Below are 18,410 nucleotides of genomic sequence, written 5' to 3' on the forward strand. Positions count from 1 at the left end.
GTTACGTCACAGGTGACGTCACGTGTAATGTCATTATGGGAATGTCCCATAATGCAACGCGCGGTTACGCTGACGGCGACGCCGCTCAAGCCGTAAACAGGCGCCTAAGACCTGCGCTGAAAACAGAAAAAAGTGCATTGCATTTTTTATAGCTTCCGTGAGCTTAGTTGGATTAGCATATCATCACAATAAAAATACAGGTAAAAAGAGGTAGTATGAAGAAACTTTTCCAACCTCTGCAAGGAGAAACCGTAGCATTAATGTATTGAGTGTAATGTATTGTCTCCCTCTTTTTTTCCTTTTACTGCGTTTTGCGCTCACTGTTCGTAGCAGACAAGCAACTGACCCGATTACTAATATCCTTAAAGAGATAATCTGCTTCTGGAAAGAACGGGTGTAGCACCCTTCTCATAAACGAATATAACGCAGTCAGGTGGCTGTTGGCAATCAGCCAGTTCATGACTTCTAAGCTGTAAAACGAGAAATAAAAAAAATGTCAATGAAATTCATTAGGTCAGGTTAAAAATTTTTTGATGTTCGGATGATACAGAAACTGTACATGCCCAAAAGATTTACGAAGTGGACATACCGACGACAGAGGGAGACATTTAATCCGTTCTGCAGGTGTACTGTAAAAATAACACTATAATAGATGTTCCAGAAATGCCGGTGATACGATTTAGATACACAAAAAAGAAGGAGCTGAATTACGGACAAAGAATTACGAGCATAATTTTAGCCGCTGCTCATGTTTTGCCGTGAAGTACGGTGAAAATATGAAATACACGGGTATGCAGATTGACAACCATCTAAAATGAAAGAGCTATGTCGAGCCTCAAATGTAATAAATGTAGAACTTTAACGGCACGTATACTATATCACATACATAATCCGGCCCCTCATTTTGTATTTAGAACGTTACACAGCTCACTAGGAAATTGTGCGCTGCAATATGAAATAACTATGCCGAATATCTGGAACTAAAAGTCGATCTGATTCAGAAAAATTACTGAGAAATATTGGTTAAGAAAGTAAGAAAAGTGATCTCATAGAAGCTGTGTATAGGGAGCGAGGAGTGCTACGTTTAGGAAATCATAGAAACAGTAGTAATATTATTGAACATTTCTTCAATGACGACCACAAATCGGGAATAACAAAGGAAAGAATCTTAAAACGAACTACAAAATATCTTGAGACTTTTATACATAAAAATAAGGATAGTCATAAATGAAACACGAAGAGGCAAAGCCTTCATCAAGTAGGCTGCGTGAACGCGTCTTTGAAACCGCTTTAGAAGCCTAGTTCCTTTCTACGTAAACGAAAATTAATCTAGCACTATTGCACTTTTTTTTTTTTGTAAATGTGGACAAATTATTAGTACTGATCCCGAACGCTGTGAAGTTTCGAGTTTAGAATATCTATGATATTCTAAACTCGAAAGCTAATTCACAAAACTCTTCCTTTGCACTGAGCCAGAAACTTTATTTGTCATCTTAATCAGAATACAACATATTGTTTACACATGGTAACCAAGACCGTAGCCGTAGGTGCTCAGACCATGACCGTAGCGAAGTCCGTAAGTGCCGAGACCGTATCCGTATCCGATGCCGTATCCGTGAGCCGGGATTGCGTGGACAGCGGAGAACGCGGGACTGGCGTAGGCGGCGACCTTGGCAACCGCCGGAACGGTGTGGACAGTGGCCACAGCCGGAGCCGTGTGGACGGAGGCGTAGCGGGCGACCGGGGTGGCCACGGGGTGCTGGCTGCGGTAGCTGCTCACGCTCGACACGTGGGACACGGCTGCTCCGTGGTGGACGGCGGTGACGGCTGGGGCCACGATTCTGCTGTACACTGGGGCGGCGTGGTAGGCTGCCGCAGGGGCGCTGTAGCCGTGCAAAGGACTGACGTAGCCGGCAAGGGCACAACTGGCCAGAGCCACGAGGAGACAGGCACGGAACTGGAAGGGGAAAACTATGTCTTAGAGTGATTTGTTCAAAGGAACCACAAGGGTGGTACGAAAGTGCCCATTTAAAATATTGTTTTTTTGGAAGGTGACATTATAAAGACAGCTTGAGCCGTGCGTGTTCTGCACAGAATAACGCCTTTCTGTTTTAAGTGAAAACCTTGCAGATTCAGGCACGTAAAACCAAATTTACGCTCTAAAAGGCAACAATATTGTTTGAGTATCCGGTTATCATACCTTGGAAGTGTCGGGTGACTGTATTTTATAACTACGCAGAGACTTTAGACGGTTGAATAGATTTGGTTCATGTCGAAACCAGTGGTATCTAAAACTCTCTGATTTCCCAAAAGTTTACAGCACAAATATTAATGCGGGTGAAATTAAGCTCATGAAGCAAATCGAAAACTATTTTTTTTTTATACAGAAAGAAACCGAGGGAGAGGAGATCAGAGCGCGCGGGATCGTCAGGGCGCTGAACTCTGTTTGGAAAGATAGTGGGTAGACAGCAGAGACTAGCTGTATTTGGGGGTGGTTCTCATTTGAAGCCGTTCGCATTTCTACCTTCTTGTTTTCACCTTCTCATTTCAACCCAGCGCAAAACAACTTTCGCGTTTCTCCCTTTCTCATTTAAACCGTTCTCTAAACAAACTTTCGGGTTTTGACCCTTCTCAAAACGACTTTTCTCATTTTAACCTTTCTCATTTCAAATTTTCTCAAAACATACTTTCTGGTTTTGACCATTGTCAGAAAGACTTTTCTCATTTTAACCTCTCTCATTTCGAACCCAAATTAATCCAACATCCTGATCTCGCAATCTTTGTGCTGTATTTATGGCGAATTCGGGTAATTAATTGCCTTCGAGCCCTTGCCTGTGGCAGCGGCAACCAAAAACGCGCCAGCGGCGCATCACATGACCCTCTCCACCCGAATGCAAAGCACAATGAACTGGCGTTTTTCTTTGACTGGGTCGCGAGTGAGCTCTGTTACCTTCTTCTTCGATCATTCTATAGTACCATGAGCACGCTGCATACTCCAACAACATAAATTACGACTCTTTGAGATCTGTGTAAACAGAAGCGGCTTCACAAAACTTTTCAAAATATTGGCATTACCACAGTCCGTACAGCTGACAGAATATTAAAATATAAAATCAATGAAAGGGCAGATGTATATATCAGTATGGTGCTGCCCGCACGCGCGTGAAACTTCAATAAACTTCGTTTGGATTTTCGATTAACTGTTGCCACGGAGGCTTGCCAGCGTCGCTTTCCATATTCTGTTTACTGTTAGTAGAGAGTTTTAGTAGATCGTTCCCATGACTCCGATAACGATACCCGATACTCCGCCACCGCCTCCCTTGCGCATGCATAGTATCGTTATCGGGGCTATCGGCGGTATAGGAACGATCTACTAAAACTCTCTAGTACCTTTTTTGGAATCCTCAGTCTCCTCATTGCACCCACCCTGCTTGAAATTGTAATGCGTGTTCAAGTATCAAACTGCATCACTATGCATACTTTTTTTTTTCATGGTGTAATAACTTTTTATTACAGTGTTGTAAAATAAAGTGATGTATGATGCAGTTCGTGTCTCAGAGCAAACATACCTTGCTCAGGCTGGATAAATTCTTCTAAAAATATTGACTATCTTTGAAACATGAATTATCTTTCTCTTCGTTGTTTTTGCTATCTTGTCTCAGAGCACAAAAGGGTGCCTGTCTCGATGGCTTCGTTTGCCACTCGAACCCGCTATTTGCCGCCTCAGCGAGCATTGTTTCGTTTGGTTCCCTATCCCGATTTGGATGTGACGATACCAGATAGTCTGGCAGACATGCTGCCCGACCTCTTGGAGCTCGGGAAAACTTCTGCTGGTAAATTGCCGGTACACGACTGAGAAGCGCAACCCGAAAAGCTTGCACCCGCCAGCCTTTGACCACGCGAACGCCGTTGCCGAAGATATGGAAAAACGTTTTTTCAGGGAAAATGACCACCCGAGTTGGCCATTACAAGCAATAACACACGACTAGCACAATGATCCATCCGCTCCACACGACGACATTTTAACGACATACAGCGACAAAAGAGAAATGAAGTACCAAATCTGCGCTAGCACTTTTGAAACCACGTCACCATGAGACCACGTAGCTACGTCAACAGACTCGGGGTGGCACGCAGGCATAAGGAAAATTGTTTCATATGCTATGCAAGAGATGTTGCCGCTTCGCTTCATCTTCAACCTCCATCCTTCAACTGTTTTTCCTTCTTTCTATACCTCACTACGGTGTTCAAATGACAACGGGTTCAAATGAGAAAGGGTCGAAACGCGAAAGGTTAAAACGCGAAGGGCGTTTTGCGAATGGGTTCAGACGAGAAGAGTTCAAATGAGAATGGGTTCAAATGAGACGGGTATAAATAAGAAAGGGTCGAAACGCGAAAGGTTACAACAAGAAGGGCGTTTTGCGAATGGGTTCAAACGAGAAGGGTTCAAATAAGAATGGGATGTTTCGAGATACACCCGTATTTAGTCCACCCGGTTTCTCCCTCCTCTCCCTCCAACAGAGCGAACAAGAGAATCGTTTGCTTCTCGAGCAGTATCTCGCGTTCGAACACCGACTTTCGGCGTTCGAGCGTGTGCGATAAATGAGTACAGGCAAAGGCAAATAGCCTCTGTATCTAACCACTATCCCTCTAATCAAAGATCGACGCCCCTGACGTCTCCACGCGCTCTTCTCTCCTCCTGCCGCCTCACTTTCTCTCGATATACGCGCCGCTCAACCAAAGTGTCTTGACTTACTGCGATCATGGCGGCTTGTAGTTGAGCTGGGTGTGTGCAGTGAACGGCAGAACGGTGCCGCTCTTTTTAAACCTTCTGATAGAGTGGAATTGAGGAAGTCCTTCTAGGGCGGAGCCTGTTTTGCGCTTGAGTCACACAAACAAGCGGACATCTGGAAGGGGGGTAACCCTACGGTCGTTGGGTCACGTTCAAAGATCGCTTCGACATCGGCCTTGTCGCTTCCATGTTTATATTTCCTGAATCGAGTCGCCTAATCCGAGGAACGCCGTCGGGAGAGGATTCCTACCAGTTTATTAACCCTCATCGCGATGTAACGGTTGGCCTTTGGCCTGCAGACGGACAGTGCTGTTTGGCGGGCGTGAACGGTGAAGCCGTGCGAGGTGACATCTGATTACAGTCACTGATGGTATATTCGGCTGGTCGCTTTTCAGCCTTTTGGAGTGCTCTGAAAAGCCGGCGTGCATTCGACTGGTCGACTCCAGGCGCTACAAGTATATTCGGTGGCTTCTTTCGGAGTGCTCTCGAAGCTCCGACTCTCGCCGTCCTCCGAATCGGAGCGGTTTCAGGCGCTCTGACTTGGAAGTGGGAGCACGTGAAAGATCTGGCTGCCGACCAGTCACGTGACTCCAGCCATTCCGCCATTTTGCTTTTGTGTTGGAAGCGGACGGCGAGAACGCAGCTACTCCGCAGAAAAAGGTCTGCGAAAAACAGCCGTCAGTCTCGACGCCGTCACCGCTGTGTTGTGCCCCCCGAATTGAGGTGAAATGTCGTTGAAACGAAGACGTTTAATGTTAAGGGTGGCACCGTCAGTGCTGCTGGCGAAGCTGGCAGACAGCGACAACACCAGCAGCTCGGAGGACGACGACGAGGGCCGTGTTTACGAAGCGAAGTTTGCCGAGTTGTTTGACGCACCTTGTACGGTGCCCAAGGTCAAGGCCTATGTGTCTATAGTGCGAACCTACTTGCACAAAGGGGTAAGAACAAACTACGAGATTTTTCAAGCTGTAATGTTGTCTTTTTTGATAGTTTCGCAGGAACTTCCGCTTGGCACGCTGACTTGCGATGACCTTATCAGCGTCCGTGTTGACGGCCGCCATTTTTCAAGGATTGATGGATGGATGGATGACTGATTACTGCTGAACCCTTTGAATCTGAGAAACAAAAGTTCCGCTAGAGGGCAGCTCGCATCGTCCTCTAGTGGCGCAGGCCACCCTCTATCCGCTCGGCTTGCAGCTCCGAAAAGTTGAGAAGCGTTCGGCTTGGGCGCGCCGATTCTCTCGCTCCCATGCGGAGGCGCTCCGGGATCTGGTAGCTCCGACTCGGATGATTGGAGCGCTCGAAAGTGACCAGCCGAATATACCATGAGAGTTTGAGAACCTCAGGACGTGACTTGTAATGTTTACGCTTGTTGCTTTGTGATTTTGTCTGTGTTCTTATTGGAACTCGCTTCGCCCTGCGTTCTTTTAAGATGATAGTTACCGTAGCTGAACGGAGGCTACAGCTCGCATTCTATGAAAACACGGAGAATAATGAAACACTTTATTGATGCTTTTGCTACCATTTGATTCACTATATATAATGCAGCGTGCTATTGACAATGCAAACACTAATATAATAAAATTAATTTTATTTTTTGCTTTTTGAGTTATGTGTTTAGGGCGGGCAAAGAGTAAACAAATATTACCCTGTAGTTTAATCACATTTAGAAATTCAATATTTAGACCACGTGTAATGTCACTATGTCTTTACATGGTGTTTTTAGTTTTGCGCTGTAAATGGCAGATTTGACGGTGACTGTACGACTGCTAAGCCGAGGTTTTCACGTGCACTCTGTTCAGAACACAGATGCACGCAGGTGCACATGTTCTTCCGTATTGAAAGTGGCACAGGTGGATATTGAACTAGCAATGACTGAACGCAACACGAGCTTTTGCTCAAATGCTGTGGGGTGTTTTACCCCTGTAATACCCCTGTTACACGGGCACCCTTAACCGCGGTGAACTCAGCTTTAACTGCCGTCACACGGCACCACAGTTACCGCACTATACTTTCGGACAGCTATTTCAGACGAAGTGAAGAGTGCGCGTGCATTGGTTTGATTGATAGGTGCTCAAAATGCTGAATCGCACTTTCGAACAAAGCTTTCACTGCATAGCTGTAGAATGTTGTCCGCAAATATCGTGCGCTAACTGTGACTTAAAATAACTGCAATTAAGTGTGACCGTGTAGCAATGGTATTAGAAGAATATACTAAAATGTCGGCGCTCATTCTAATAGGTTTTTAAGTCGTTAACCTTTTCAGTATGGTGTAATAAAAAAATAACCCAGAAAAAAAAAAAGAAACTATAAGGACTACAAAGCTGAGTTTGATTCACTAACCATCAATGCATCCGTTTCATGTATCCACATTGTGTACAATTCACTAGTCCACAAGACCTTGCTGCTTTATCCAAATGAACTTATTTTGCAGCTTCAAGAATTGCAGACAATAATAATAATAAAAAAGATATTTATTGTTTCTGTAATTTGTTTCTGCGTTTCACGTTTATCTTTTGACGCCAACTTGCAAGTGAAAGTGAACGCAATAATTTGCTTTATGATTGAACCAGCCTCTGGAACAAAAGGTTTTAGCGCCTTTTTATAAATGCAGCCGTAGGGCGGCCAGAGTAGCCGTCATTGTTTCTAAGAGGTAAAACAAGAAACCAAAAATATCGTTTCTTTCCCCCCTTTTCGTGGCAAGAGAAGTGATACCACAAAACGTGATGTAGTATCGAGATAGGCTAATCTAAAGCTCCTCGTATTAAAACGTCATTCTCTCTCTCTAAAACCCCTCGATGGGTTTGCGTTTGTCTTGGAAGTAGCGTCAAATGCGCTAGTGCACGAGGTTCGTGTCTCGTGCGGCCCTTGGAAGCAGATGGCGGCACAGCACTGAAATGAGCGGCCTTTGGAAGTGAATGGCGGCGGAGCACCGGCTCGTGGCACGTGTCATGCGCGTTTCCACAACAATGGTTGACTGCCGCGGCAACTCCGACATTATAATTCCGGGAGCGAGACACAACGAAACGGAGATGAAACCGCTGCGGCTCCCTCGTAAACGGCCCTCCCCCCCTCCACCCCCCCCCCCCAAAAAAAAAAAAAAAGAACAAAACGTAACGCAGTAAAACGAAAAAAAAAAAAGAACATTCCTGTGTTAATTTACACTATATTCACAGCGATAACTGCGGTGTCTCGGCGAAGTCGTCGGGAATAGGCGTGGCGTTCACGTACCATGGAGCACGTGAACAAAAGTGTTCTGAAGAAAATATACACCTGTTATTTCCGAAGGCTTTAGTTTTTTTTCCATTTTGTTCCAAAAGTTTTTGTTTTGTTCAATTTTGTTCCGAACGTCTTTGTTTTGTTCCATTTCGTTCCGAACAACTTTGTTTCTTTTTTTTTTTTTTTATTCCGAAGTGCGTGAAAGCGCGTCTCCCAGCAAGAGCTCTTGGCACTGACAGTGCAATGGCGGCGTTTTGTTATCTGCTATTTTCTTTTTCGAGAGTGCGCGTGCACTGGGCATCGGGTACTGCAATTAAGTTTAACGCGGGTTGTTAACGTTGGGTTAACGTTAACGGAGGCGTTACCACTGTGGCCCAGTGGTAACGCCTCCGGTTCGCACGCAGCTGCCGCAGATTCGATTCCCGCGGGCGGCGGGCGATCTTTTTCGAGGATTTGGCAACATCGACGACGGACGCCTTACATCGCCAACTACAACATTAACAACTACATCATCAACAACGAACGTCATTTTCAGTGGTGAGAAAAGTCCATAACATCTACCTCTGTAAAAAAAAAAAAAAAAAAAAAAAAAAAAAAAATAGAGCAGCCGCGATTGTTTTGCGGGAACGTTGAAAGTTTGGAAAGCTTACTGGTTTCGATCGTGCTAGAACTAGACTGCGTCGCTGGCGTCAATGATCGATCACGTGATGGGTGCGCGGTAGTAACTCGCATCTACTCCGCACGACGCACCTGGCATTCGTGTCTGGTTAGTGTTCTGTAATGCCCGTGTCCCACTCCCACTAGAGCCAGGCAGAGACAAAAGACAGCGACAAGCCTCAAATCAGAGTATTTCGCGATTTGAGAGTTTTTGTAGAATAAAGGAGGCTATGCTCAAACATGAGCATCATGCACACCAGGGTATCTTTGGCAGGCAATCACTCGTGTTTACTTCACGAGCACCGAACGGCTAAACGCCTGCCAGAGGTACCATCGCGAGCATGCTGCATGTGTTTGAGGCTTGTCGCTGTCTTTTGTTTCTGCCTGTCGCTCTAGTGGGACACGGGCATAAGCGATCGACTTGCACTCGCGTTTTCTGGTTCCGCCACAGAGTTAAGTACCGGTAATGGTTAGGTGCCAGGCATATAACATATTTTTTGCTAAAAAAAAGTGTTTTTCTACATTGCCTAGGTCAGGTTAAAAAACTAATGCTTTTTTATTTTAAATTTGCGAACCAGAAGGTAATTGTATAGGGTGACTGAAATAACCAGACTCGAACTAAAATGGGTCGTACAAATCGGCGCATGCAGGTAGCAATCTAAACTTTTCTTCAAAGATGTATTTCACAGGTCGGGTTTTTTCATGTAAAATTACAAAGCGTAGATCCCTTTCCGTAAAAAAAGAGGGCCAAAAAATTTGCCAGGGTGAACCCTGGATGGCGACGCAGACGACCGTATTAGCGGGGCACGTCTGACGCACGTATTGAAAGATGGCGCTACCTCCTTATCGAGACTGCTCGCGACGACCGTGGTGTAATTAAATGAACATAATATTTTTGTGTGTACCAAACCCTGAAGTAAAAAACTAAATAAATACGCGGTTGGATAACGAAGGCGATTTTGCTGCCGACGGATTTCGTCTGCGTGTCGTCCGCTTTCTTTCGCTGGCCGGCTACAGCGTCGGACGCTGCTCCCGACGCCATCTATCAATACGTGCGCCCAACGCACCCCGTCACTCGACTCGGTCGTCTGCATCGCCGCCCGCCGTTGATCCTAGCAAGCTTTCCGGTTGTTTTCTTTTTTCACAGAAAGGATGCTACGCTTTTTAATTTTACATAAAATAAACATACTAGCTTAATACACCTTTGACGAAAAGTTTGGACATCTACGCGCAGGCGCCGATTTTTACGGCCCATTTTGAATCGAGCCTGGTTATTTCGGTCACCCTATATAGCAACTGAAAGTTTGGTTGTCAAGCTTGAGAGCGTCTGTCGAAACGTGCTTGGCTGAACTGTTTTCCACAGACAACACGATTATAATTCTCGTCACCTCAGAGCACCCGGAACGATATTATGCGTCTTAAATAAAGATGAATGCAAGTAAGATCCTCTGCGGACGCCTTGAGAAAATACACGGATATGAGCGCTTGGGTTTTCCGCTGCAGAGACAGAAATGAGCAAAGGTACAATACTTTCACAAAATAAGAATACCTCTAATAGTTACGGTGTGACATGGCTTTGGGTGTGATGTTACAAAAAAAAAAAAAAAAGCTGCAAACATCATAGTGCAATAAAAAAATTATACACGAGCGTCCGCAATTTTTTTTTGTTATCTAATTGAAATAAATATCACTGGATGAATTCATGAGTTAAGGAGGTTTGTACAATAACATTTACTTTCCAATATTTAATTGTGTGAAGGCGCGTCCTAGTACTTGGGGTAACAATTCAACGAAATTTCGACTCAATAAAATTTATTTAGTTTTAGTTTTCCGGTGAAGTCAAAGACATTAGTTTTTACAAATACGCCAGGATTAATAAAAAGCCACTGACAAAAAAAGTTTTTTTTTTTAAACAGTCTGGTTGGGACACGCGTATCGAAAAATGAAATGTACGTGAAACAAAATTGTTTTAGAGAAATATTGACGGCGCGAGATTTATCTTAAATTCTGCACGCAAAGTCCATTAAGTCACGGAATGGTCATACATTATTTCCACCTCAATGAAAAGGTCATACACTATCTCCACCTCAACGTGATGGCCAAGCCGTTCCACCTCTTCTCCACGCGCCCGCAATGCTGAGAGGGAAAAAAAGTGGAAAGGAGGTGACTACCCACTAAATCGCATCTTGTGCCGTCAATATTGCCATACATTATTTTTTGTTTTCGCTTAACATTTATTTCTTGACACAAGTGTCCCAACCAGACAGTTAAAAAATATAGAAAAGCATACTTTTTCTTTTCAGTGATTCTTTAAAGGGACACTGACACTCCAAAATTTATGTTTACATTTTTTTATTAGGCCATCTAATTTGTTGTCAGGAGACTACGTATTTGCAGCATTTTAAAAGCTGCAAAAATAGGAAGAATATATTTTTTTTCTGTTTTTAGTTTTGAGTGTGTGCCTTCGATGACCTGCGACTGATTAGCTTTGGTGTTTGTGTCTAAACCAGGGGCGGCCAAACTGCGGCTTGCGAGCCGCAAGCGACTTTTTGCGAGTCCAAAGGCGGTTCGTGGCTCCTTGGTAAGCGTAGCCCCCTCCCCTCCCGCGTCCCCAAGACGAAAAGAGTTCTAAAATTTTAAGCAAGCTCACAATCTTGGCAGCGTTTTACTACACTGCCTACACACAGCTGGTCGGCTTGTTGGCACATAGACGTGTCCAGGGGCACTGTTTATTGTTCCAGAAAGAATTTCTAACCGTATACGCATAACAGGTGTCAGGGGATTAGTCGCTCGCCAGCGAACCAAGCATTTATGTTTGCTTAGCGGTTGAAGGAACGCTTTGCTTCCTGGTGGTATTTGTTGTAGTCTACAATTATACTTGTTGCTTTTGGAACAGAGTGTTCCCTCCATATCGTTTCTTCTTAAAAGTAGCCACCACCCCCCTTTTTTTTCCCGCGGCTCTCGGAACGTTTGTGGCTTTGTCTGCGGCTCTAACCCCATGTCACCCTGACCACCCCTGGTCTATACCATAGAAAACGGCACGTGACCACGGAGAATAGAATGAGCGCGACTGAAACCGGCCAGTTCAACATGGACGGTTTTCGGGCAGGAAGCAAACGAATTTCGTGCCGCAAATTGTGTTCGGGTAGTTGGGCTCTTATATGTCACGTACAACTTAAAAACCTTGACGAGCGTAATACCATGTCAGCGTTCATTAAAGAAACTTGCAGAGCTATGAAAATATGCCAAAAATAATGAAAGGGACACAATTAGACAGTTTGTGAAAAATTACTTAAAAATAAAAATCTTCTGAAATCTATTAAGCGCAATAAATCTATCTTGAGAGTTCAACAAAAAATCCCAATAACGATCGGTCAAACATGCGATCTCCGAGAGTTGGAAGAAAACACATTATGTCCTTTGATAGCTTTTGGCACAGTTTGGTAATTTTTAAGTGTGGCATATTGAAGGTATTTTAATGACTTTGACACCACCGAGAATCTCAAACGCAGATATATTTACATAAAAATTGAATACGATATGTTAGAAGAAAATATGGTACATACAATCGAATAAACAATGTTTCAAAATCCATCAAATTGAAAACAAATTAAAAAACAAACAAATTAAGTGTCTATTTTATTTGAGTTTTATTGGTAGCAAGATATGATAGTGGTTTATCAGCAAATATAAACAAAACAAATTATTGTATGATTTGTTTTTGCATGACCGCAATTAAAGCTTGGACATTCTCAGTTCTACGTTCTAACTGCATCCTCACATAGATGATATTCTGGTTAATACTGTGGCGTGGTATAGTTAATTACATAATATTAAAACTTTAATTAATAGGTAACCTTAGGAATAAGCAATATTACGCGTAATGCGGAGTAAAAAGTGTTTTACTCTGCAACAAAGCTTGCCGTTTTAAAACGCGCTTCTGACAAGGTTCAATCTTTAATTGCGCTCATATAAAATAGATCATATTATATATATCTCTTCTAAGACATCACAATCATACCCTGCTACTGATAAAAAAATAATAACAATTTGTTTTTTATAAAATCTATTTTGAATTTGCTAGATTTCTGAAACATTCGTTCAATCGAATGTATACAACACATTTTATTTTGTGCTTATAGCATTAAATATATAATAATTAAAGATAGTTAGATTTGAGCTTTGTGGGGATGCCAAGCTCATTAAATATCTTAAATTGGTCACACGTAAAAACTTGAAAAACTTTAAAAAAGTAGTAACTTGGGAATTCGGTAATAATTAAACATAGTTGATGAAAATCAGCTTCAGAAAACGGGGACGAAGGAAGGAACAAACACAACAGGACGGAACTGAATTCGCAACTTAATGTATTACTTGTGACGAAAAAAAGAGGAAAAAAAAAGAAAGCTATATATATAACGTAAAATTACAAGAGATGCCCCCCCCCCCCCCCCCCCCGAAAGATAGCCCACCCCTGTTTTTGACGTGATTTGCTATATTTTTTAGACACCGAAAGATAGTACACTCCAAGTAATAGTAGTGTTGGGATAAATGATGGCCTCGGCGTAAATGCGGCTGGTTATCTATGGTGGAATAGGAGCCAACGTTGCTGACGGGGAAATAGTCATCTTTGCTTCGTTGCTTCTTGCCACCATAAGAAGCTTGGAAGAGACATAACCTAAAAATAGCAATGTTTTAAAACTTTTCTTGATTGTACGCCGAAAGCTATCCCATTCCATATTTCCGCCCGATTTGCTCTTGATGTTAGGTGGGATTGTATGGCACACAGATCATACCTTCATCAGGTAGTATCCCGACACATAAACACACTTGCCATCCCGGCTGCTTGTTATCAGGCAAAACGTGACTTCACGTTACGTCAATACTATCCGGACGCTTCATTGAAGATGCCAGGAACGTCAGCTCTTCTTGCGACAACGCAATATATATGGTTGGCTCACACAGCACGTTCTCCCTGTGCCCTCCCAGAGTTTCCCGTAAGTTGTAAAATGTTGGAAGTCGGTTTGGAGTGCCAATGGTTTTCTCAGCTTCACAGAAGATGAGCCAAAATTGTGCTTGGGTTGGTGCAAGGACTGAAAAGCGAGTAAAAATCACAAGTACAAAAAACTCGCAAAACCGTTTGTATCATGCGTTTCGTGTGTTGTGTACCAAGTTACCCTGTCTTATGGAAATTTCTATGTTGGGCAGACAGGGAGATGTCTGGACGACAGACTCCGAGAGCATACGTATTCGCTCAAAGTAATGGTGGGCGGCCTTATCTCTTTGCATTGTAGGGACAGTTTGTGCTGGCAGGGCCTTGGAGGCTTACAGGGAGAAGGTCACGAAAGAAATTGTCGAAGCATTTTACATTTCATATTTGGGGGCCAACTGTCTGAGAGAGCCATCTGTTGGCTCCCTTGTGCTACCGAGTGAGCTAGCCGTACATCGACCTACGAGGTGAACCGATCGCGTTTACCTCAGTATAACGATTAATGCCTTAGACCTAAACGTAACAAATAAAAATACATGCGAAGTGTTTTTGTACAGTCTTGTCCCCAAAAATACGGTCACAAGTTTATTCTGATCGTATGATAACTATCCAGAATATTCAGAGCAAATTGGCATTTGATATGGTCGATTTTTGAAAAATAGCCATCATTATGTTGTTTTTTAAGCTTGAACTTGCCGCACATTATTTTTAAACAAACTTAGCTCATCAGCCTTCTATAGTCAGAGCACGCACAGGTAATGTAACCTCAAGGAATCCGGCATTTAGATATAATCGTATTAAAAAATGCAATTGTAACTACCTGCGTCGACACTACAATAACATTAACAGAGGAATGCTTTGGACATAAATATATTTTACTTTCTTCTTTGGGCATCCAGCGAAAATTACTCGACCGATGCTTAGACGATCTTTGAATCTGTTTTGATAGTCCAAGCACAATTGAGCGTACAAGAAAGTCAATATAAATATTGCACTTTCTGGTCATGTCGACATGCCCTTACGGGTGCTTATTCTCTGCACTGAAAAATATATGTTTTAATATATGTAATCTATGATATTGTGAGCGCAAATGCCAATTTACATTGTAAACACCTTTACAGTTGAACCAGAAGCTTTATTTATCGCCGTTTTAAAAGTAAACTATAGTGTTTACAAATGGTAGCCAAGTCCGTAGCCGTAGGTTCTCAGGCCATGACCGTAGCGAAGTCCGTAAGTGCCCAGACCGTAGCCGTATCCGATGCCGTATCCGTGAGTCGGGACCGCATGAACAGCGGAGAACGCGGGACCAGCGTAGGCGGCGACCTTGGCGACGGCCGGGACGGTGTGGACAGTGGCCACAGCCGGGGCCGTGTGGACGGAGGCGTAGCGGGCGACCGGGGTGGCCACGGGGTGCTGGCTGCGGTAGCTGCTCACACTGGACACGTGGGACACGGCTGCTCCGTGATGGACGGCGGTGACGGCTGGGGCCACGACTCTGCTGTACACTGGGGCGGCGTGGTAGGCTGCCAACGGGGCGCTGTAGCCGTACAACGGGCTGGCGTAGCCGGCGAGGGCGCAGCTGGCCAGAGCCACGAGAAGACAGGCACGGAACTGGATGGGAAATAATATTAGCATTTAGTGAATGCGTGAGCTCGATTAGTGCACTAAACCAAGCAACGACGGGTGACTTCTAAGTACACTCTTCAAGGGCAGGGGTTTTCGAAACACGGCATTTGAAAGATAGTGTTGATCAGGTTGTGATTTTGCATCATTTCGCATATTAGTTTTTAGTTGCATTTTGAAACCAAGCATATCAATTAATTATTTAATATTTAGACATCAAAAGGGAGACTTTACCAAAGCCTGAAATTGCTTCGGTGATCATCCTTAAGAGCTGCGGGCTTCAAACGCTTGCTTTTTGTAGGGTTAGTGTCAATACTGCTGATATCAAAAGCTAGTCGAGTTTCGTTCGTAAAGAGTTAGTTAACCATTGGGATAGAGATTAGAAAAGGTAATGAAGGTATCAGTAAAGGTGAGCTGGTATTCGGTGTCATAGCGTCTAAAGGAGACTTACCGCGAACATGATGGTTTGTAATGAAGCCGAGTGAGAACTTCTTGTAATAAATCGAAGAATTGTCGCCTTTTTTATACTTCAAAAAAGGGTGGGAACCTAACTAGGCGGGGCCAGCATCGCGCTCAAGGCCTACACAAGCGGACATCTGGCAGAAAAAAAAAAAATACGTGTTTGGATCACGTACAAAGATCATTTTAACGGCGGCCTTTCCGCTTCTGTTTTATATAATGCCGGAATGAAGTTGTCTCCTTTGCGGAATGCCGTATGGAGAGGAGAGCGGTCAGCTTATTTTCCCTTTACGTTTTGAGTTGTTTGCTTTCAGCATGCGGACACAAAGCTTAGTGGGAGGGGTCAGTCACTGGAGGCGGAATAAGCAGCGAGGCAGTGCAAGGTTATGGATATTGAAATATTTAAAAATAGATAGGACCTTAGGTGTAAAAAGAAGAGAGAAAAAAAAAAGACGTGACTATACGGTAGAAAAAAAAATATATTTTTATTTTCTTTCTCAATTTTGCTAACTTATTAGTGCAATTGGCATTGGATAAACCTGAAAGGATTTTTTACTGTACAAATATTCCGAGAGCTAGACAAATTGCACGTCTAGAGTCGCGTGTCATAATACGTGGTGCAGATCCGTAGCCGATGACCTCTTAGTTGAGCATCAGTAATTGGAGAAACGCACACGTGTACATTGCTTGCGCATATATAAATCGAGATCCGGACAAGGTGGTCTCGGACAGAATGATCACGGTAAAATGAACCCTGTTAAAATGGCCAGAATAAAATGGTCCAACATGCAACAATTACGACGAAATTATTTCAATTTGATTGCATTGTTGTCTCAATATTTTGTTGATGATAAATTGCTTATACTCAATATAAATTGAACATTTCGAAAAAGTAAGTCTTCGAAAAATTATATTGTTAGGAAACGTTTGCCATCTTAAAATTCATTTAGTTCGATTAAAAGGGACCCTGAAGCGAAGTTATAATTCGTCTTTTTATGTTGGTCACTCCATCTGTATGTTAAGTATCCTAAAATTTCCAAAATGACGATCATGTGATTAATTTTTTGTATGGTTAAAACGCAATCGCCGTTCGCGACATGTTCCTTTTCTAAGAAACATAAAAAAAAGGAAATAGTACATGCAGCCAGATTTGATTTCGTTTGAAATAGAAAATACGCCACATGTTTGCATTTTTGTTTTTGTTTTAGGATGCTAAGGGCGATTTGATTGAGTTAACGCCTCGAGACCCTGATGTGTGGAAAAATACTTTAGCGCACTTTCAGTCCTTCACTCTAGTAATGGCGTCAAGCAGGGTAGATATACTCAGTTTACGTCTCCACATGATGGACGCCCCCTCCTCCCCCTCAAAACACAAAACAAAACAAAACAAAACAAAACTTTTTCAAAATAAGAGTCGTCTATATTGACCAAGAGATGATGCGTGCATTTACCCAGTTTGTCCATATTATCGAGATTTTCTATTTACAAGACCAGGCTGTTTATATGAATATACGCATAGAGTACCATATTTAACACAGTTCGCGGGAACACAGGAGTGCGGGGCATTGGGTAATTTCAGGGAGCTCTAACGGCCCGGCGCGCAACGGTGCATCCGCGTGGTTGTAGTGTTAGTTGCGCATTGGGCCGTTAAAGTTCTCTGATAGTACCCAATGCTATGCACTCCCGTGTTACCGCTAGTTCTTAGAACGGAAGTATCATAACTTGTACGCACCTCGATTGCGGCATCGTACATTTTACACCGTTCAGTCGGCATTGTACAGTCGCCACTTGACAGCAGCCACCGGGGTATGAGCTGTACGCACCGGGCTTGCGCGATGAACGCAACACTCGAAGGAGGCGTTGCCCTGCCTACAAAATTACCACCGCCGTAAGCGACGGTGATTCTTCCGAGCGCCCACCATGGCCCGTGGCACGTCATCTGCCTCCATCGTTTTTAATGTGTTATTCTTCTAACTCTAAATGTAGTGTCTTGTTTTGGGAATGATGGCACAACACCACCGAGAATAATCACATAATCAAAACCTGCGAAGTAGAACTTAGAAGTTATGACGATGAGATCGAGTGCAGGCGGCAGATTGAACACGAGTGCAGCGTTCGGCGGGCCTCGTGTTCCGTCAACGCGTTGAAGCATGCTCGGCGTTGGGTTCAGGTTCAATAGCTGACTTGGTGTAATCCGACCGTGATAACGTTCCATGGAGAAGAGGATGATGTTCGTAGGCCCTGACTAACTGGGGGCACTAACCAAAAAGAAGTGAATGTTTGAACCACTTGTCTTATTTAAATGACATTTACGGGGCTCGTTTCTTTTGACGTTCAGAAAATTTCTGCCAAATTTGTTAACCTGGGTGAAACACAAATAAAAATTGCAAATGATTAAAAATGAAAGTGGACGTGTCTGCATAGGAAAACCATCGTTTTGAAATTACGTATAAATTTAGCGTTTTTATTTGTTATATTACTTTAGGACAGTTCAGAGCAGATAGCTAAGAGCTATATTTCTATACTATACCATCTTTCACGACAGAAATGCCACATAAATACACATTCTGTTTTTCCAGATTTCCCTCCTATGTCGAAAAGTTATGTTTTTGAGCACGAAAAGTGACAAAAGAAATGCAAGCTTATAACAATCTTTCCCTTAAAATTTCA

General features: G+C 43.3%; 1 protein-coding gene across 1 annotated transcript; it reads right to left on the reverse strand.

Moving 5' to 3' along the window:
- Window positions 1-14,772: 14,772 nt before the first annotated feature.
- Window positions 14,773-15,749, reverse strand: LOC115330799 (cuticle protein 12.5-like). Its single transcript, XM_029992834.2, has 2 exons — window positions 15,733-15,749; window positions 14,773-15,269 (listed from the first exon to the last, which is right to left on the reverse strand). Exons 1-2 carry the CDS (start codon window positions 15,739-15,741, stop codon window positions 14,829-14,831), a joined length of 450 nt encoding a protein of 149 aa, XP_029848694.2. The 5' UTR covers window positions 15,742-15,749; the 3' UTR covers window positions 14,773-14,828.
- Window positions 15,750-18,410: the final 2,661 nt, after the last annotated feature.

Source organism: Ixodes scapularis, unplaced genomic scaffold (assembly GCF_016920785.2).
Source record: "Ixodes scapularis isolate PalLabHiFi unplaced genomic scaffold, ASM1692078v2 PGA_scaffold1__304_contigs__length_218370807, whole genome shotgun sequence".
Taxonomy (NCBI): domain Eukaryota; kingdom Metazoa; phylum Arthropoda; class Arachnida; order Ixodida; family Ixodidae; genus Ixodes; species Ixodes scapularis.